The sequence below is a fragment of the Ictalurus punctatus genome, chromosome 22 (assembly GCF_001660625.3).
Source record: "Ictalurus punctatus breed USDA103 chromosome 22, Coco_2.0, whole genome shotgun sequence".
In the NCBI taxonomy this organism is placed as follows: domain Eukaryota; kingdom Metazoa; phylum Chordata; class Actinopteri; order Siluriformes; family Ictaluridae; genus Ictalurus; species Ictalurus punctatus.
In genome coordinates, this window is record NC_030437.2 from 14576107 (window position 1) to 14597994 (window position 21888).

At 38.6% G+C, this 21888-nt stretch overlaps 1 protein-coding gene across 4 annotated transcripts in view; it reads right to left on the minus strand.

Annotated features, from left to right (window-relative positions):
* epg5 (ectopic P-granules autophagy protein 5 homolog (C. elegans)) overlaps positions 1-19893 on the minus strand; it is a 30191-nt gene extending 10298 nt beyond the window's left edge. Inside the window, exons 1-32 of one of the 4 annotated variants that reach the window (XM_047149741.2) lie at positions 19623-19893; positions 19183-19309; positions 17903-18799; positions 16025-16268; positions 15790-15920; positions 14214-14321; positions 13996-14069; positions 13468-13579; positions 12389-12503; positions 11929-12079; positions 11643-11804; positions 10764-10921; positions 10378-10532; positions 8789-8929; positions 8378-8539; positions 7791-7913; positions 7343-7608; positions 7070-7210; positions 6645-6789; positions 6315-6512; positions 6121-6231; positions 5805-5927; positions 4910-5076; positions 4567-4788; positions 4177-4300; positions 3294-3441; positions 2775-2946; positions 2046-2208; positions 1781-1923; positions 1398-1554; positions 788-982; positions 62-275 (exon numbers count right to left, since the gene is read on the minus strand). In XM_047149741.2, the coding sequence (XP_047005697.2) occupies positions 62-275; positions 788-982; positions 1398-1554; positions 1781-1923; positions 2046-2208; positions 2775-2946; positions 3294-3441; positions 4177-4300; positions 4567-4788; positions 4910-5076; positions 5805-5927; positions 6121-6231; positions 6315-6512; positions 6645-6789; positions 7070-7210; positions 7343-7608; positions 7791-7913; positions 8378-8539; positions 8789-8929; positions 10378-10532; positions 10764-10921; positions 11643-11804; positions 11929-12079; positions 12389-12503; positions 13468-13579; positions 13996-14069; positions 14214-14321; positions 15790-15920; positions 16025-16268; positions 17903-18799; positions 19183-19239 (5479 nt within the window). In that variant the 5' untranslated portion in view covers positions 19240-19309; positions 19623-19893. Of the gene's footprint in view, positions 1-61; positions 276-787; positions 983-1397; positions 1555-1780; positions 1924-2045; positions 2209-2774; positions 2947-3293; positions 3442-4176; positions 4301-4566; positions 4789-4909; positions 5077-5804; positions 5928-6120; positions 6232-6314; positions 6513-6644; positions 6790-7069; positions 7211-7342; positions 7609-7790; positions 7914-8377; positions 8540-8788; positions 8930-10377; positions 10533-10763; positions 10922-11642; positions 11805-11928; positions 12080-12388; positions 12504-13467; positions 13580-13995; positions 14070-14213; positions 14322-15789; positions 15921-16024; positions 16269-17902; positions 18800-19182; positions 19329-19622 lie in introns of all 4 variants that reach the window. The other 3 variants (XM_053674334.1, XM_047149739.2, XM_017452109.3) reach the window with 3 other exon arrangements.
* Positions 19894-21888: the final 1995 nt, after the last annotated feature.

The following is a 21888-nucleotide window of genomic DNA, read 5'->3' on the forward strand; positions in this document are numbered from 1 at the left end:
ACACTTTATTTACATCCCATCTAGAGATGTACCAAGTCTGTACCGGGTACACGTTACTCACTCTGTGTGAAGAGTCTGAGGAAGTCGCTGTAATGGTCAGGAAACTGGTAGACCAGCAGCTGGGTCCAGTGCTTACAGAAAAGGTTAAAGGGCATAAGGACCTCAGGCTCAGGCTCCAGGCCACAAGCTGTGAGCGCCAAATGGATGAGTTCTATCAGACGACTGCGATCAGTGAATGGTGGTTGACTGGCAGAGAGCCATTGTATCATGTCAAACTGGAAGAGACACAAAGGGGAATATGAAAGTTATATCCATCCATCCATGTAACCATTTTCTGTACTGCTTATCCTACACAGGGTCGCAAGGAGCCTGGAGCCGATCCCAGGGGACTTGGGGCACATGGTAGGGGACACCCTGGATGGGGTGCCAATCCATCGCAGGGCACGATCGCACACACACACGCCCATTCACACACTACAGAGAATTTAGATATGCGAATCAGCCTACAACGCATTGGGGGAGGAAACCGGAGTACCCGGAAGAAACCCCTGAAGCACGGGGAGAACATGCAAACTCCACACACACAGACAGAGGCAGGAATCAAACCCCTCAACCCCGGAGGTGTGATGCAAACGTGCTAACCACTAAGCCACCATGCATATAAAACATATCTGAAGTACTCAATTAGGCTTTTAATAATGTGTTTTTAATAAAATGCTTATGAATAACTCCTCTAAACTCTTCCTCTTAGAACTTTAGTTCATAGGAACGTTAGTAAAAGATGCACCTTTGTGAGGAGCATGAAGATGACATCCCCACTGTCAGCGTGTAGAGCCGTCACCACTTCTTCATACAGAGAGACCAGTTCAGAAGGTGATGCATTGGGAGTGAAGTAGGGAGACAGCAGGTTACACAGACGTCTGTTCTGCAGGATGGTCTTCAGCATGCGCTTACATTCTGCTCGTGCGTCCCTAATGAAGACCTGGGACCAGGAAAATGAGGCTATTTAATAAATCAATTCTTACTACATAGCTAACTTATTTAGAAATTAAATCTAAATTTACTATGAATAGCCTTATTGAAAATAAATATATAAATCACACACATTTCGCATGTGACTGTCTGAGTAACATGTGATTAGGTGAAAAATATGAAGGTGTGTTTCACCATGAAATTGCCCATCAACACATGTGACGTGAAGAACATGGAAAAATAAAAACACGTGCACTATGTGTTAGAAGTCCAGACGTGAATTGTCTCAAAACCACATGTGTGAAATTCACGTGACGTTCATGTGGCTTTTCTGTACGGTCACTACTGCCATGCAGAACCTCAAAAAAGAAAAAAGAAAACATGATGCAAGTAAACAGAAAATCTACTTTAATAAATGACTCGACCTGCCCCAGGATCTCCACACAGGAAGTGAAAAACTGGCGTGTAGGCGGGTGTCTCTGGGTGTCCTCACAAATTAAAGACACAATCTGATAGAAGGCCGCAATGCCAACTTTCTGCATGGCGGGCGATGGGTGTAACTTGTATGCATTAACTAGGGTCCTAAAGAAGGAAAAATACAAAGAAGAGGATGATGGGAAAGTTTATTAATGACAAGCAATGTACAGTGATCTAGAAATTCATCAAAGCGTAATACCATCACTGTCACTTAATGCTAGAAACCAAAAAAACTACTAGTACAAAAAAAATAACTTCCCCAAACAATGCTAAGATTCTGTTAAAAAAAAAAAAAGTCAGAAACTGCTGTGTGGATGAGAAGAGTACTGACGTGATGAAGTTCTCAGTATGCACGGCCGCCTCAGCTAGGCTCTGGGGAAGAGGCTTTACTGCATCGGTCTGAAGCTGCTTAATGTCACTCTTCAGGGATTGGATCTGATTCTGCACTGGTTCCACTTTGTGCATGCCTGAGTACTAGATAACATCAAAGACAGCCGATCATACCGGGAAATCAGAAGATAAATCCAAGAGCGTAAATACAGGGTACAGCAAAATCTGGTCAGATGATAATATATGCTGATGTATCTATAACACACCTTAACAGTTATATGTGCAGGGCCCTGGCATGGCTGCCCTCCTTTACCACTGCACTCCAGCTGCATGAAAAGCTGCTCCTCACGGTTGGTATAGAGCTGAGGGAAAATCTCTAGAAGCTCACTGTCCAGCGCCACCTGCTGTGTCTCGCGCACTGCTGCTAACCTGAGTAACATATAGCTTCAATTAGACTTTTTAGTCAGCTGAAGACTAGGCATTTGAATATGATTTTGAATTCTACAACTTTTTGTTCTTGCATAAAGTGTTTAAATAACTATATTTCCAAAAGGTGTTAAAATTATACTACTATGCTAATGATGTACAGAAAGATGGAATGTTGGTCATCCTTCATAAAAATGAGCAAAGGTGAGTAGAGTGAGCATATAAAATAAACAATATATGCAACAAGTAATATTTTGATCTGAAACATATCTCCATATGTTTTTAGATCAAGATGTGGTGAAAAAAAAAAAGTTTTTGAGAAGGGTAAGCAGTTTCTTCAAAGTGAAAAAGTTAAATCATTACATATAAAGTTTATTTCCATATAATATATATATATTTTTAAATGATTCTACAGTGGACAGTATGAGAAATCTGAAGGTCTACAACTGTAAAGTTTCAAAGGTGTCATCTAAAATAGGTCACAAGGTTCATTAAATGGGTAATCCTACCATCATAGTTACTATAATGGGAATCTTCCTTTACAGCCTTAAAGCTATAATATATCTTACTTGGCTTGGTGCTGTAGCTTAGTGAGGTCTTTCTGGATGAGGGAAGTAGATATGTGTACATCAGACAGGCTGCCAGTAGAGATATCAGGTACTGGGGCCTTCATAGGAACTAATAATAGTGCACTCTGGGGGGCATCATGTTTCTTCAGGTTGGTGAGGATACGCTCTCGTGCTGTAAGGAACCAACAGAGGAGAATTTTGACAAAGTAATATTCAGAGGAAGGAATCTGAAGGACAGTCACGGTTTTCTATTCTCGTCTTTAATAAAGCATAAAAATCTAATCTTGTGATTATGGTAGAGTGGAAGAAACTACATTCCCGCGATCACGTGGTGTATTCCAACACAGCTGTTTACTAAATTATAGACCAGAAAGCTCGCCAATAATAAACAGAGTCGATAATATTAACATTTATCATGTAAAATAAAGCACTCTGCTCATATTGGCTAAAATATTCAGCTTCATGCATTTTATCATGTACTATAAGCATTAGAAGAAAATAAAAAAAACGTGAACAAACCAGCCTGAGGATTGATGAAGTCAGTGAAGATGGAGCTGCTGCTCCTCTGGGAGAATGAAGGCTCACTTTTGACTTTCACCCACAGGTTAAGAACTTCGTTCAACTCATGCTGAACTCGCTCAATGTCCATATACTCCATCCATGGTTCCTATATCATATTAAAAAAACACGAGTTAATGCTACATTTCACTTCAGCTGTATCATCCATACCTGAACTTTGTAGAAGGGACTCGCTGTACAAAATTTGGCTCAAAAACAGGAGCACATGTCCAAGAAGATCCCCAAGGGGCCTGAAAGACCTGTGGTTCCCATTCTCAATGGTTAACTTTGAAATTTCAATCCTATCACTTTTTTTTATATTATTTAATTGTTTTTTGGTTGTTGTTTTTTTTTTTTTTTTTTTTACATTTATTTAACTGCAAATCAAAGAAATGTCCTACAGAGGCCCTTCTACAAAGAGCAGCTATAGATGTCCCCCTCATACAGTAGGTCTCATACAATCTCCACTTGTTTCAGAGAACTGTAATTATAACCTAGAGTGTAATGTGTAACCAAACAAATATGGGCAAAAATGTAAAAATAAATAAATAATAATGACCAGAAATCCAATACACACAATAGTCTGTCTGGTGGTATCATATATTTTCGGTTGATGGAGTCTGATTAAAGTAACATTACTTAGATTACTTAGAATACTCCTATACAAATAATCACAAAAACATGTTTAAAAAAGACTATTATCATCCAAGAAAACATAAGATTTCATATATAATTAATCACATTAATATTCTTAGGTAAAATATGTCTTTAAAAACCACTCAATTATGATTATAACAGTAATGTATTACTGAGCAAAGAGGAAAACCCTCTGGTAGGGTCCTACCTGGTGGCCCTGTGTAATGGTGGCCAGCCGATGGGCATTGTACTGTTTTGGCAATGAGGGCAAGTACAAGTCCTGCTTCTGTATGCTTTCATCATCCATCCATAGTGCAAAGGCACTGAAAAGCCTTGGAAAAAAACAAAAAAAATAAATAAACACATTTTAGGCTTTCTGTGTATTAATGACATCTAATAATACATACAATAACCCTACCATTAAATGCATTTAAAAACAAAAAAAATAAATATTATACATAGCACAAATACATTACAGTACCTCATTACATAATGTCATTAAGTACACTGTATATCATGAATAGAAGTATTACATTTTAATATCTTTTCACTTCACTTCGGATGTCGTTTTTGCAGTGTCACCAACATGAGGACATACCTAACCAGTTCAACATGCAGCTCAGGAGAGGTCATGGACTGAGTTATAGGGGTTCCTGGCGTAGCCTCTCCCTCACTGGATGGACTCGGTACTTTCAGTGCCTTACCAGCTGCATGGTGAAAGTCACACACCTCCACCAGCCGCTGCTTGAGCTCCTTCAGCAGAGTGATGTGTGCAGCACTGTGGAAATAGCGCTTCCCAATACAACCTTTAGCTTCCAGTCTAAAAAAAAAAAAAAAAAAAAAAATCACACAGAAAAGATGTCCTCATTGACTTCATGACTTTTAAAACTGTATTCAGTTGTAGAGGAAATGTTGTAACAGATGGAACAGCAGAAACCCACCCGAACTCTGGGCCAGGCTGGCGAAGGTAGAGATGAAGGAATTTCTGCCAGATAAGGGGCAGAAGCGGGTGATCTGCTGATGTAGCCAAGGCCTGATGAGCCCACCGATAGACCATGAGCCTCTGCAGGCAAGGCACCACATGCAGCTTCAAGCGCAGCTGAGCTTTCTAATGAAGCACAATAATGCACCAAACGATTAAAGTGTTAAATCCAATGTGTAGGTATGTGAGTACAAACATTTAATACTACACTTTCAAAATCTAACAAAGCACCTGGATAAAGAACTTGACATCAATTTAGTAGTTTAAAGAATATACTTTAAAATGAACAAGTTAATAATAAACTGGCACAATAAAGAAAAAAAAAAAAAACAGTCTATACAGGATTTAACAGAGGTTTTTTCTTGCCATTGATGCAGCCTAAAATTGCTTGATTTAGCTGCGGGTTTTTAAAATAATTTGCGATGCAACTTGCCGAGTTTTTGTGCTTTTTTGGTGGAAAACTGCTTTAACTGGCGAAATTGCTATTGCGCAAAATTGTTTTGCACAGACTTTTGACAATTTTTTTAAAATGGCAAGCTCCTCAGAATTTTGCGAGTGTGCTTGATTTTGCATTAATTCAAAAGTTCAAAATCGCTAAATCCTGGAGGGACTGAATACATTTTAAAAAGTGCTATCTTCTGTGCTAGTCAATTTCCAAGCGTTAAAAGAATGAACTTTAATGTAAGACTTATTTGATATTTTACTGTATTTCTCCATTCTATGTTTAAAAAAATTCATAACAGCCTACCAATGATAATATAATTATTTCCTCTTAATAAAACTTGTCCATCCAAATTTAAATTTGGAGCCTAGGCTTGGTTGAGAGCAGAGGAAGGACAAGGAATAAAATGAACCTTGAGAGCCTGGTCTGGGGTGAGAGCAGGGTTGGAGACAAGTTCATGCTCCACACAGCGTCGCAGCTGAGAGTCTTCCTCAAAGATGGACTCCATGTTTAAAACTAGCCAAGCAAACCACACCTACAGACATATTGTGTGGGGGTATGGATTATGAGTTTTTAATTGTTACGCTGTCTAACAATATATCATTAGAAGATCACCATTTTTTTTTTAATCATGCTCTATTTATTTGTTTTTTTGCATTACTGTAAATGTAGTATAAGAAAGAGAGTGTTTTAATCAATACAGCAAAAATTCCGCACAATATACATACCTCACCACTCAGAGCATTGCCCTCGATAAAGGAAGGAGTGATGTTTCCAGCCACAATCCAACCCATTAGAGATGACAACAGACCTTTATCACCATGGTAACCTAGCGCATTCTTCAGGGAGACAAAACATTTTTGCAAAAATTGTCTTATTATGTTCTCTTTCATTATACACCAATTGGAATGGCACGTTTTACCTTATGCTGCTGGTAAAGCAGTTTATGGAGACATTCCTCCTGCTGGTGCAGGAAAGCAGCACGACACAGATGGTCCAGTAGGCACAGAACGGTTTTGTCTCTGTGCCAGAGGTTCTGACTGGTCAAAGCCTGCATCCAGAATTCCAAAACGGCAACGGATCCGACTCTGTCGACCTTGGAACTCTCCAGAATCTGAGCCTGAAACACAATAAAATGAGAGGACCTATACAGGACATATTTTTACATCTTCCCATAGATTTTTAACCACACGTTACACATATACTCATAGACCTTACTGGAAAATGTACTGACAACAATATAGAAACCTACCTGAATCATGCTATTAAGAAGCTTGATGTTCTCACAACTGTAGGTGCCAATAAGATGCTGGGCCACCTTGAGTGTCACCTGTTGGGTCACGCCCTGGGGTGTCCCACTGTCAAGCTGCAAAAACAGCTGGATACAGTTCAGGAATCTGTAAGATAGAAAATACAGCATTAGAAATAAGGTCTAAATAGAGTCATATCTGTCTTTTGTGTAATTATTAATGTCATTAATATTTAAGGAATCCAGTTTATGGTGCCCTCTTTAGGACTACCAGAACAGTTATAGCAATATTATAGCAAAAGGTAACATCTGATACTCTGTACCATCTACTACTTCTTAGTTACATTTGGTTAATTACATTGGCAAAAATCACAAAAGAAATATAAGTGTGGAATATTTCTAATACAATAACATGAATGCTTCCTAACTGTTCATTCTTGAGGAGGTAGAAGGGGCAGTGATAGGCCATGGGTAGAATGTTTTCCAGCACATGGATCGCAGCTTTGAGGTGGCGAGACTGAACCAAGATCTTCAGCAAGGGAATGCCTTCACTGCAAAACTTTTCTAAACTGCAGAAAGAGAAACAGTAAATCAAACCAACAAGAATAATTAATTAACATGTACACACAAAACTCTAACAACTAAAAAATATCAAATGGAGTGTTACATCATGTCATAGTTTTTTAAGTTGATTTCTAAACCTGTGCCCAATGGTGCTCATGTCCAGTGCTAGGAAACAGCCAATGGGGATGCCTGCTTTGACGGCTTTAAGCACCGGGTGCATGGTGGGCGAGTCTGTGACCTCCGGCACATTAGGCACATCGGAGGAAGGCAGTGGACACCAGGCACCCTGGGGATTCCTTTCACTGGTGTGGAGCTTAAGCCGCAGCACCAGGTCCCACGCCCACTGGTTAAAGGACGTCTCTGGAGTCTGGCCCAGACGCATGATATTGGCTAGATAAGACATCTAAGGAAAAAGTGAAGCAGTAAAGTAATCAGACATCATGCCTATCCTTGAACAAATCGTTTCTATAGATAGAAAAAACGATATCAGATAAGACGATATTATTATTATTTAACATAGTGGCATCCGATAAGCATGCTACATGACTTTTTACAACTTTGGCTTTTGAAAAACTGCACCAGTACCTGCTTGAGGCCTTCTGAGATGATGCCAGCATACGGTTTGTCTGTAAGGTACTTCTGATAAGCCTCCACCACCAGCAGCGCCACTTCACTGTGTAATGCAGCAGGCAGGGCAAGGCAGCCACTCTAAAGACAAAACACATACAAAATCACACATACAGACAACATTCTGATGCTATACTGGAGGCTTAAGGTAAGGTATTGTTTTTCTAGCACAGGAATAGCCCATGCTCTAAATAATGGGACTGTAATCTACTAATTTTCAATCCCAATCTGAACACAAACCAGTCTACTTGTAATAAAGGCCATATTAAAAGCTATATAACAAAGAACAGTTTATTTTTGAAGATATGAGATGTACCTATTATATATGGAAATGATTTGGTGAACTGTGTGCGCATCATATACAAACTTCAATCTCTAAAGCTCTTAAGAGCTCTTATCCTATGCAAATCAGTTATAATCGATATTGACACCCTTCTGTAGTTGTCCAGAAATCCAGTCCTCTCAAAATAACACATACATATAAACCCTGTTTGCACTACACAGCACATGAAATGCTGGGAAAAGCAGATTAGGTGCTCACTCACAGGCTGGAATCCCCAGTTAAGACCCTCCAGGATAATGCAGGCCAGTTTATTCTCCACTGCAGAGAGGCTGTAATCCAGCAGCCAACCCCGAATCACTCCAACCTCATCTTCATTGGGGCTCCACAAGTGCAGAGGAAGCTCCTTAAACAGGTATAAGGACACCTGCAGACATTGAGGAGATAATATTGGGTGAGTGTTGGATGAAAAATGGAAATACTAGTTATTTTCTAATTAACAACAAACATCAGTCTACTGTTTATTTAAACCAAAAACCAATCAAATTTCTGATTCTTCACTATGAGAAACAAACAGCATATTACTTACAATCAGGTGTTACTTATGATTATGATTAACAGCATGTTTTATGATTTAAAATAAACTGAAGGAGTTGAGGTATTTGAAGTAACACACCATGCCGACTTTGTCAATTGTCTCTTTTAGCCTCTCGAGCAGAATGGAAATGACGCCTGGGTGAGCTGTGGCTATAGCAGCTAGTAACTCTCTCCCCACTTTAGAGAAGATCTCCCGTGTGGTCACGCTGAGATAAGACACCTGAGTAAGAATAAAGAATAAAGTGAATAACTGAATGAATTTTCTTGGGATTTTGCAGCCAAGTCAAGATTATACAGCTGAATGCACTACACCTTAGCCAAAGCTCTTGTACAATGAATAAACACCCAAGGGAATAAGAAAATGGTAATGGAAGAGGATTCCTGTAACAAAAACTTTATTTTTTAATATAGTCAGGTTCAAAGTTTTAATTATTTTTCTTCCACTCTTTGATGGAGACTTTGTATCAATTTGCATGTATCCTTATTGTCACATATACACTACCGGTCAAAAGTTTGGAGACGCTTGACTGAAATATTTCTCATGATCTTAAAAACATTTTGATCTGAAGGTGTATGATTAAATGTTTGAAATCAAAAATATAATTGTGCTTACATATTCATTTCTTTCATTAGAAAACTAACATTTTATTTACAAACAAAATTTTAAATGGATGACTCTGAGAGAAATATTCCAGTAAGTGTCCAGCGTCGGTGTGAACTCCTTTAATACTGTTTGAAAAGCATCTCAGGGAAATTCCTCAAGAAATCAGATGAGAAAATGCCAAGAATACATTTCTGGAAATTCTAGGCAAAAAGGGGGGTCTACATTGAAGATGCTAAAATACTAAATTATTTTGATTTATTTTGGATTTTTTAATTACAACATAATTCCCATACTTCCATTTGTGTTACTCCAGAGTTTTGATGACTTTATTATTATTATTATTATAAAATGTGGGGGGGGGGAAATTAAATAAAGAATGAGTGTGTCTAAACTTTTGACCGGTAGTGTACAGTCAAAGCCTTTTCTTTGCACATTCCAGCTTGGGCCAGAGTGCGTGATCAGTCATGATACAGTGCCTGTGGAGCAGAGAGGCTTATGTACCATGTTCAAAGGCCTGCTTGTTTGTGCCAGGGTTTGAACTCACAACATTCTGATGAGTAGACCAGAGCCTTAAGCACTGAACCACCACAGCCACCAATCATTGGTAATTGTGTCCATTCTTCTGTTCTGTGAAAGCTCATTATTTTCTGTTTTAGGTCTTGTGATGCTTTTCTTGATCCCACTTATTCACAACTGCAGTTGCAAACTACTTTTGAGCTTGAGCTGTTCATGCTTTATATAAGGCTTAAACACGTGTCAGCGGTTTTAAGTTATTAAAGATTTCAATGAGGTGCATTCAAATAAACAAGAGCATGTCAACAAGAGTGTAAACTTCTGTGCTTGCTAATAATGACACCTGATGACTTAATCACAACTGACGAACCTCTTGTAACAGGTTTTACCTTTTTGAATGAACATGGAATTTTTGTTTTGTTGATAAACTGTAACATGTAGGTTCATGTTTACTTTTTTCATTCAGAAAACAAAGCAGGTGCACACGTTTGCACTAAACTGAACTGTAAAAGCCCCCACAACGTAGTGGGTATGTGTGGGAATGAAATCACCTTGTATATCTCCAGTACAATGGTCCTGACAAACTCTGGGTCTGCGTCAGTGCGTTTGGGTTGAGCCATGTGAGCAAACGCTGTCAGCAAGCAAATTCCATCTGAACTATTTATCTCTGACAGCCAGGCCTCAAACTTTTCCTGGTGACCTGGTTCTGAACAGATAAAGACACAGACATGAATTCATACACACCCATAACAAACCATATTGCATTTTTTTCTTCTTAAGTTGAACTTAAGTTTAATCATAATTTTTCTTATATGCCATATAAACACTAATCCAATTCATACAATGTCCCAATAGTTTACTGACTGGTTGGCTAGATTTGTAATCTAATTGTAAATTAACTATGCTCCCAGTTGTTTTGTTAGTAAAGCACTGTCACCTTGGAGGCTCTGGATGCAGCTCTCCACACTCAGACTGCAGCCCAGCCGATCCAAGTCATCCATCTCAGCACACTGCATGATGTAGAAGATCTTCCATAGCATTGTGCTGGACAGAGTTCCATAAGGCATCTCTGACATGAAGAGCCAGATGCCAAGTCTGAGGTATACAGGGTGGTGAAAGAGAAAATTACTTGACAAATCTAGTAATTGATTGTACTGTTCAACACCAAAAGCTCTTTTACTGTAAGGATTTTGTGGATTTGTGATTTCTATGAAAGTCCAGGCTACACTGGTTACGCTGGGTGTGTATAAAGTTAGAATTCTCACACCACATAATAAACCAATTTACAATTGACCAATTCAAGTATTGTTAAAGTAGTTTGTGGCTAGCTTGATACTTTTCCAGTATCAGTATCCTGGAATCATAACACATCCATCCATCCATCCATTTTCCATAACACTTATCCTATACAAGGTTGTGCCAACTGGGCTCAGAGGTAGATGTGAGTATTGGCTTCTAAGTTGAATTTTAAGTGTTTTTGGGTAATAGGCTAAATTTGAGCCAGCACAACCTAACACAAGGCACAATCACACACACATTCACACACTACGGACAATTTCGAAATGCCAATCAGCCTACAGCGTCTTTGAACCATGTCTTTGAACTGGTGGAGGAAACTGGAGTACCCGGAGGAAACGCCCAAAGCCCTGGCAGAGGCAGGATTCAATGCCCCCGACCCCAGAGGTGTGAGGCAAACGTGTTAACCACTAAGCCACCGTGAGCCTCCATAATGCATACATTTCTATTCATTTTCAAACAGTCAAATTTTGCTTATTTAACAAGACAGCGATCAATTGCATGTATAAAGCAATCTCACCTTTTAGCCTTGAGAACATGTAAGACTGCACGTAGAAAGAGATGGTCAAACTCCACCTGCAGTTTCTCCATGGAGAATGACTGTTCCTGCATGGTGGTTCTGCTCACTCCAGTTAAACTGACATACTGAGCCCAGTGATCGCTCACATAGCACAGAGTCATCCTGAACAATGCAAAAGAGGACAGGAAATGCAAATTCACCTCTGACTGTACGAACTCTTGGGCTGAAAATATCAGGGAAATTAGTATAACAAAGGATTAAATAACTGATACAATATTCAGCTGACCTGATAATGTGACCAATCCTCTTCACAAACTGTCTGTAACATGCTCGGTTGTAGGTCTGCAGACCAACCGCTAGCAGCTCAACAAGCGAAGAGCCAAAAGCAAATATCTTCATCATCTTCTGACTTGTGGTGGCTTGAGGTTGGTAACTGCCTAAAGAATCCATAAATGAATAATTTATTCATGTACATTTGATGATGCACATTAAGACTTTAGTACATATATATATATATATATATATATATATATATATATATATATATATATATATATATATATATATATATATATATATATATATATATAAATATATAAAATCATAGGATTGTCAATGTCATCTATTTTGATCAGGGCTTGTTTGCTTTATTATTTAAGCAAATGCAGCTAGAATTTATGAAATTACTTAAAATCCAACACATTAAATGATTATTATATAAGCGCAGGTTGGTGTCCATGACTGACCTTTTGAGGACATCCCCAGTAAGTGTTTAAAAAGTTCATCAAATGGAAACTGAGAGAGAAGAGCGATAAGGTCATCTTCTGATAACAATAGCCAGCTTGTCTCTGGGTCTTCATCCTGAAAGCAGATAAAAATATCTGTGATAAAATACTTGATAATTACATGTTAAATGGATGCTTGTCACACTATTTGACTGGACTTGCACAAGACTACTGGATTTTACCTTACTATTTTCTGACACAAATAATATAGAAACAATATTTGATTAGCATCTAAATATATTGGCAATAATGGAGACTAAACAGGGCTACAGGACTAAAGCAAATTATTACTGTAATACCTCACCTTAATGCCCCCTTAATTGCATATTCGTATACAATACCTCCCTTTTCTGGTCATAGGTTAATCCGCAATGTTTATTTTCTAGATATTTTTACTATTTTTACCATGTCTGGAATAAATATCCCATGGGAACAAAGTCCAAACCTATACATATACAAAACCTTGGTCTTACAGAAAGGAAATCAGAAAATCCTAAATTTACAATGTTTATATTGCTATAAAAAAAAAAATTGTTAATAGTCATTCAGTGGAATTCTTTTTCCACTTGTAAACATATAATATGGAAGCCTAATTTGAACATAAAACCTTTTCTAAGAAGTAAGTAATACTTCAAAGATGTCTTCCTGGGCTTTAAAAAGTTCATTGAACAAATATAATATGAATTCTATAATGTTTATAGGTGAAACAAACAGTAGAAGGTTATGCCACGAGTACCCTCATTATTCCTGAGCAATAGAAATTGAAACTGTTAAAGCCTTTATCAGCCACTGCATTGCACTGCAAGTGTTGCGTAAATGAAGACAGGAAGAAGTCCTTGTGATTATCGTGTGCTGCTAATGTTACGTGTCAGGCAGCAATGTGGTTTAGAAGAGAAAACAAACTCTGCTGCACACTCAGAAGAGTGCTAATGAACAAAAAGGTTGTGTTATACATTAACCACCACTTACGAAAAAAAAAAAAAACAGCAAGGGGTAAAAGAGACAGTATTAAGTAGTATTAGCCTAAAGCAGCTACTAACCTCTTCTCCACCTTCATCTACAAGGGTCCAGATACTAGATGGAGGTCCTGAATAGCTGTTGTTCATTTTTACATCACTGGGCTTCATATGGCACATCAGATCCGCCCGGTCCCTAAATGTTTAAATAAATAAAAATATATATTAAAAAAGAAGAAGAAGAAGAAGAAGAAATTAAATATTTCACTTTATGTGTAATGAATCCAGATTATATGAAAGTTCCACTTTCTGAATTAAGTTACGGAAAAAAAAAAGAACTTTTCCACGGAATTCAAATTTTTTTGAGATGCACCTGTATAAACACATAGGCAACACCCTATAAATAATAATTTTGGGTAATTATCAGAGCAAACACATTATCTAAATTAATATGCTAAATAAATAGTAGAAATTGATATTCTTTGAGTAACTAAGCCAGAGTAGGGATATATATAGTATATGTAATGAACACACTGCTTGCTTTTTGAGGTCACCTGAGAACAGGTTTTGAGAACAAGCTGAGCTTTGTTCTGTAAAGGCAGAGACCCTTACCTTACAGGAGACATTAGAATAGCCAATGCCTGCATGAAGTGGTAAAGTCCAGTTGGATTATCCAACACTTTAATCTAAAGAGAGAAACCAGTAAAATGACAGAAACTGACAAAACAATGACATTTTTGCATGTTTTCTTTTCCTATATTTTTGCTATCGTTAAAGGTACAACTGATTAGTTGTGATTTGTTTTTACATCTTCCTAAGCTACTTCCTACCTGTAAAAAGGGCACGGCCCATTTCCGGATTCCTGCAGGACAACACAGTAGATGGTTAAGGATGTACAGATGGTCTGCTGCTGAGCCCACTCGATGAAGGACAGATACCTACACACGGGTAACACATAGAGGTGATGAAGTGTGAATAGGGAGAAAAAAATAGAAAACTACAATCTATTAATAGAGACCACTTACAAGCATAAAGCAAGTGACCAGAACTGATAGGAATGATGCATGAGCACTAGTGATAACCTCTTGTCTTTATATCACTGTTTTTGTAGAACATTTATACAAACAAATAATCACGGCAATAACATTACGCTAGTGTTTGCAACGCGGATATGAATCCATAAATAAAAGGAAGCTCTCGTTTGGTTATCGGTCATATAACAGCTACAATCACGGGCTAATTTTGTTTCTAATAGCCAGGCCGGTATATTTTGTCACTAAACATGGCTAAGAAGATCATATTTTAACCTGTTCTCGCATTACACTGGCGTTCCATTCACCCCATGACTTAGACATTTTCAATCAGTATAAACAAATCATTTATTTTATCACCACAAATATATTATAAGATTAGTCAGAACCCTGTTGGGTTTCTGTGTGTAGAGTATCGTGACTCTGTGTTTAGCTGCTGGTGAGCAGGGCGATGGGAAAGAGGTGGTGTGACAACTGCTGGGCAAACAATTCATACCTCTCCAAAATAACATTGGTACAGAGATAAAATGGACAGCACAGCTAAAGCCTTTTTGATATTAAAACACCATATACAACTGTCACAATAAAATTAAAACATTTAAACCTAGTAGGCTAGGTAAAAAAAAAAAGAAGAAGAAAGAAATACTTATGACAAACTGCTCATTCTTAAAGCCCAGAGTGTCATATGAACCATTAAGCTCTACTGTTGAGTGTGGAATCACAAATAAATTCAATGCTGAACACGGGCTCCCCCAAAGCAGGTGGAAATTTCTGGTTTTAAGCATCTGGCAAAAATAAATAAATAAATAAATAAATAAATATTAACAGAATGAGGCTCAACATTTCAATAGGATACAAGTCTGAATTAATCTTACTGAAATACCCTAGAAACCAAGTGTAGTTTTGAGAATTCACATTAGTGCACCATAAAACTCCATATAATGTCATGCGAAGAACCTTATAGTTATGATGCCATGCTATCAGTAATTAGGCAGATAATCATTTACTTATTTTGTTTAAGGATTAAGCATTCTTTGGCAAAGAATCAACACAGAACCAAATGGCAGTTCGGTAACAAAGAAACAATGAATGAACCCAAAATGCCACATGCCTCAATATAAATCCACATGCAGCCAAGACATCTACTGTACATTAGATTGGGTAGACAATTAAACACCTCAACTCTGTTCCAGGACTCTGAACAACCTGATGACTGTTACATCAGCTCTGCACAACCCAGCAAAGTCATTGATGATCATGCCACTGGTGTCCATACACAAGATTTGTCAGCGATGGTTAAATTCGCAATAAATACGAAATACAATACCGATGTTAAATGTATAAAACTATATAAATACTCCTGTAGCATGTTTACCAATCTCTCCAACCACAGATGAATGTCTTCCTGGAACTGAGAGTCATCAAGAACCCGACGGGTAAAGCTGAACAGCACACTGATGCTTTCCTTTAAAGGCTTTAGAGAAGATGGCTGTGACTTTGGACCATCTAGAAAAGCCAAGTGGTATATCTGAGTATCAGAAACACTATTTCACGTAGCCAATCCTGAAATCGATACACTATACAAGTTAGTACATTAGCAGTAGCCTTGCCTGGGCCGGTCTTGTGCACAGCCACACTCCTGGTGATGGGGTTGGTGCTGAGCAGGTTGTAGAGATAAGACTCCACCTGCAGCCGAGACAGGACGGAGGTGTAGGAGTGCAGGGCTATGGTCTGGTGGAGCAGCTCGGCCTTGGTCTTGAACAGATGCTTCAGTTCGGCCACCACCGCCTCGTTCAGGACCACCTGCTGGAAGCGATGGTAGCCGTACACCTTGGCCTGGTCAGCGCACACACCCTGTGGGGTGAAAGAACCTGTGTCACAAGCATCCTATACACTACAGCATGCATACAATAAACAACCTGAAATTCATTTCAAAAGTTTGTAACGTTTTAGGTGCAAAAGTTTGTATCCCCCTTGGTTTCTGAATGAAACAAGAAAAATGTGACTGTACACTCACAATTTCTCTACAGAAAACAGAATTCCAAGCATGTAAATGGACTGTATCCAGTAACAAGACAATAATCCAGAACATAGTAAAAGCAACAGAAAAATACTTTGAAAAGAAACAAATGGAAGACATTTTGCTATGATCCTGTCTGTGTCCAGAACAACACAGTAAGTAGTCAAGCAAATTATTGGCTAGAAGATATACAACAACAAGAAAGGCAGTGTAAATATTACAGATTTTTTTTTTTTTTTTTACAGTGGAGTAAAAAAGCTGATTTGTTTTGACGAAAAAATGTAGCCTATATCCATGTCAACACGCAGACCATGTACAATTTTCATTACCTTGTAAATATTTTTAAACGAAAACTTTCCTTTAGAAGCATACCTGCTAGATTATTAAAATTTATACAAAAGTACAAAGAAAAAGGTCATCAATATTTTTTTAATCAAAAGTTAGTTTTCATTTTTCAGTCAAATGTGCGCTGACTTTTGAAGAATTCTCATTTCAGTGCATTACTAATAAATATTACAACTAAGAGGTTCCAAAGCAGAGCCAAATCAAAAAGGGATCATACACAATGAGCTTGCTTCTATGAAGCAATTATAAAGACAAAGCGTCGGCAAAGTGATTAGAGAATACTTATATTCCATTCAGAAAGGAAGATGCCAACTTTCAAACTGGTTATTTTCACTGCTTATATCGGATAATATAATATATAATTATATTATATTATAATATAATATATCCCAACACTCTCTATCTGACATATCTGTTACTTACAGTAATTAAGTAAAATCTGTGAATTGGTTCTACAAAGCACTTTACACTGTTTCTCATTCACCCATTCATTCACACACACACACACACACACACACACACACACCAATGCAAGGCGCTAGCCAGCCATCAGGAGCAACTTGGGGTTCAGTGTCTTGATACATCGTCATGTCGAGTCATGTGGGCCGGGAATCGAACCACCAACCCTACAATTACTGGACAACTCGTCCTACCACCTGAGCCACAGCTGCCCATATTGGACCCCAATGTTTGTTTTATATTAGCTAATACACTCCTGATCACACAAATGAAGCTTTAAATGTCTACTTTATGAAGTGTCAGAATAAACAAAGTTCAAAACAGAAACCTTGCTATTAAAAATACATTATTTGTACATTTGCTATACAGGACATAATAAAGATACTAAATCAGTTTGTGTTAATTCACAGTGTCTACAATTTTACATTGCTGAATGTGGTAGAACACTCACTCTGGTGGTTAAAATATTATTTAAATTGACTTGTTGAATGATTGCTTTCAAAGCTTGCAGCATAATTCACGTTGGTAATGGATGATGAAAATATTTTTGTAACAGTATTGTGTACTAGATTCTAACATCACCAGTGTAACTATTCGAGGTTTTTTTTAACCGCAGTAGATCACTCATAACCCTAACAGGAAAATAAAGAAGTCATATTTCAACCTGCAGCGTGAGCTGTTCATCCTTGAAGCTCCACAGTCGGTTCTGTGTACTCTTGCAGTCCGAAACGGTCGCCTGTAACTCAGTCTGTGCCTGCACCAGCTGCTTCCGGCATCTCCAGTAATTCAGCAACAGCTCATGAAGCTCATGGCCTTCTTGATGAACCATGGCCTGGAACTCTGAAGCATGAAGCTCAACATTCTCCAGCCAGGAACCTGGCTCCCACATCCTGAGCTGCTCGCTGGTGAACGGCTGGACCTCCTGACATGTACGAGGCAGCTCTGGATACAGCCTTTCCTGTGGTCTCTCGACTTTGGCTAGCTCCACTGGAACTAGGCTGGGAGGTGAAATCTCCTGATCAGCCAGAGGAAGAATGGCTGGAGCTGGACTGATTTGCTCAACTGTGTTTGTGTTTGCAGCTTCAACTACTAAAGGCATAAGAGATGTCTGTGGTAAGTCAGTGGTAACAGAGGACATGTCAACCAGGAATTGGGGTTCAGATGGAACAGGGAGTGATGGATAAAGAGAAGACACTTCAAACGGCTCAATTTTAGTGCTAAAGATTTCCGGATCGCACGGGCTCAACTGAGATGACGTGGAATACTGGCCCATTTCAATCACAGGGTCTTGTGATAACAGCTTGGATGCTGTGTCCTCAGTGCTAGACGATATCTCTACAGCATCAGATCTATCGAACATAAGATCTTTGTTTTGATCCTCCTCCTCTTTTTCATTTTGGTCTGCCGAGGGCAGTGTATTCAGAGGCCCGTTAGCAGAAACCGGCGGCTCAGGGGGAAGACTGAGAGGAATGTCTGTAAATTCAGCAGTGAGTTCAGGAGCAAGAGGGTTTAGTACGACAGGTCCAGCAGCTTTTCGTAGGCTCCGAGTCTGCTTTTTATCCTATGGTAGAAGAGAAATAACCTCACACCTTTAGCAAGGAAATTACAATAACAAATTAGGATAAGATACATTTTGCCCTGCTGAAAAAAACCCCCCACTAGAAACCCTCATAGAATTTGTAATGGTTTTAATGGGAATTGTATAGGTTTTAATGGAAACTGTAGGTCCCTGTGGGTCTCTACTGGCAATTTTGCTTTCTATTGGTGGCATGTTATGTCCAATGGATACTATTAAGGACTATTAATTGTAGTGGTTTTAATAGATAGCTGATGGTATTGTAGTGGAAACCATTAGAATTTCTGTGATGGAGTCTGGGGTTTTTCCCCCAGCAGGGTGTACAGAGGTGTTTGGGGTTGTTGTTGTTTTTTGTTTTTGTTTATTACCTGTGACTTGACAGAAGATTTTGCCTTTGATTTCTTTGGTCTCACTGCTTCAGCCATATTTACATATACACATAGACCTCCTCTGTTCAGTTCAGTTCAGTTCAGTTTGATTACATCTACACACTTCCTGTGAAATAATGAAGCACCTTCAACAACAAAATAGTTAATGGAGAGCAATTCTCGTGTGTACAATATCTACCTAACGATATTAAATCTTCTTTCTAACTAAACTGTTGACTAATGCATAGAACACCTTTTAAAGCGCCTGAAGTCTGATGTTTTTATGGGCATCCATGGGCAAACAGGCGTACACTCACTGTTTGCAGTATTTACCTTGCTTATCGAAAAACAAGTTAATAATCTACTGTAACGTAGTGCTCACTTAGTTAAAGTTATACTGGTTTAGATCAAAAACACTTATCTTTAAAAACAACACTCACCATAACTGACACAAGTGTCAACACTTACAAATACTGGACTAATAACGAGCTCCATAGGACCTTCCACTTGGTATGTTTGTTTTGGTCTGGGGTTCTTCCGGAAACTCTTTCGCAAACCAAAGGGTCACGTGACGCTTCACTTTCCGACGGCACCCGAGCAGGGACAATTATAAATTTTATTTTCATTTTCTCCATAAAAATGGCACTAGACTTCAGAAAAATACATCATGAAATACGGACGTTGTAAATATTCATAACAGAAAACGCTATCAAGAACACAAACGCCCCGCCCTTTCCGCTGGAAACAGTCAAACGGTCATCCAAGTGGGCGTGGCCTATATCTGCATATGGAACGTTATTGGCTCTGGCATTTTATAGCCCTGTCATTTCTTGTCACGTGATAAATATTAGCTTTCGTTCCCCAGAGAGAAGCAGCAAAACTGCTTCAGTGAGTTTTCACGTTTTGTCTAGTCATTCTTGCGTGCTTTTAACGAGGAATTTTAACAGAGAATAATAAGTTTTAGGGAATGTTTTTAAATTAATATGAAGTAAATATCTATTATAAATATGAGTAGTCCTCCGGGTATTCTGGTTTCCTCCCCCAGTCCAAAGACATGTGCTGTAGGGTGTTTGGCATCTCTAAATTGTTCGTAGTGTGCGATTGTGCCCTGTGCAGGTTTGGCATCCCATCCAGGGTATCCCCAGCATTGTGCCCCGAATTCCCTGGGATAGGCTCCAGGCTCCCCAGTGACCTGTGTAGGATAAGCCTTATGGAAAATGGATGGATGGAAATATCAGTAATGGTTTAATATAACAGCTTCTCTTTTGCTAGGGAGTCCTGTAATGATCTGCCCATTATGGGACATCCATCCATCTCACTTACCCTAAACAGGGTTGCACGGAGCCTATTCCAGGGAGCTCAGGGCACAAGGCAGGGGACACCCTGGATGTGGTGATAGGGCACAATCAAACACACACTCACACGCCCATTCGCACACTACAGACAATTTAGAAATGTCAAGCAACCAACAACACATGTCTTTGGATTGGGGGAAGAAACCAGAGTACCTGGAGGAGGACACTAAAGCATGGGGAGAACATGCAAACACAGGGAGGAGGTGGGATTCGAACCCCCAACCCTGGAGGTGCGAGGCAAATGTGCTAAACACTATGGCCCTATTATGGAACATAATTCTAGGCATTTCCAGACGGTGTCAAAATATGACACTGCCCCCCCAAAAAAAGGTTCCTGAAAATCTTCCTGCTTAGGATATTTTTGCTGACCAGAAAACATCCTCCACCAGTGTATTTTAAACAGATTTCCAGTCTGAAAATTAGAACCTTTATTCTGACCATTGCATTGACACATTTTTCTTTTCAGATAGCCTAAAATACTGTACCTTCACTTAAATAGTGGAAATACAGTATCAGTTTCTTGGAAACCCTTAAAGCGGTCCAGGATTTAAAAAACAAAACGGGGATTTTGGGGTCCAGTCGTGGCAGGACTGAGCAGCAGAGCTTGTGTGTGTGAGGTCTCACGACTGTGGTTTTATGCTCACTTCAATTTTCTCCTGCTAGTACTAGGCTTTGGACTGAATCTTCTTAACCTCAGAGTTACAACATTCCTCGAGACATCACTCACGTGCACAATTAAATGAGGAACAAGGGATAGACAGAAAATCCTAAACTAACTAACACAAATACACTTTATGGGAGAAATATTTAGCTAAAGATGAAATTATACATCTTACTTGACTATAATTCAAACATGCACAATCTAAACAGATTTTATTGTATATAATATTGTACAAATTGTTTATTCATAAAGCCAAATCAAGGGCATTTTGTGAAATGTGACCTCACACACATTTGCTACAATGATTATATAACGTTTGTTAATTCTACTAAACCCGTATTATTTTCTTAACCACATTGTGTTAAAGAAAGCAACAACAGTTCAAGATTTTGACTCTCACTTTATAAGAGCAATATTTGAACTAAGAAACTCTTCCATCTATCCGTTTTTGTTGTTGAAACAGAGACTGCGCTCGTTTGATGAAAATGTTTTCTTAGTATATGAATCTAAAATTTGATACCTTGTGCATGCATTTAAATATTAAACTTCATCGAGCTGTCCTCACTATGATATACGAGCATACTTTTTTTTTTACTCTTAAAATATACATTGCTACATCATAGCTGTAAATTCATACAACTAAAACATATTTCTGCTGCAACTGAGTGCCATTAATGAGGTCACGCAACA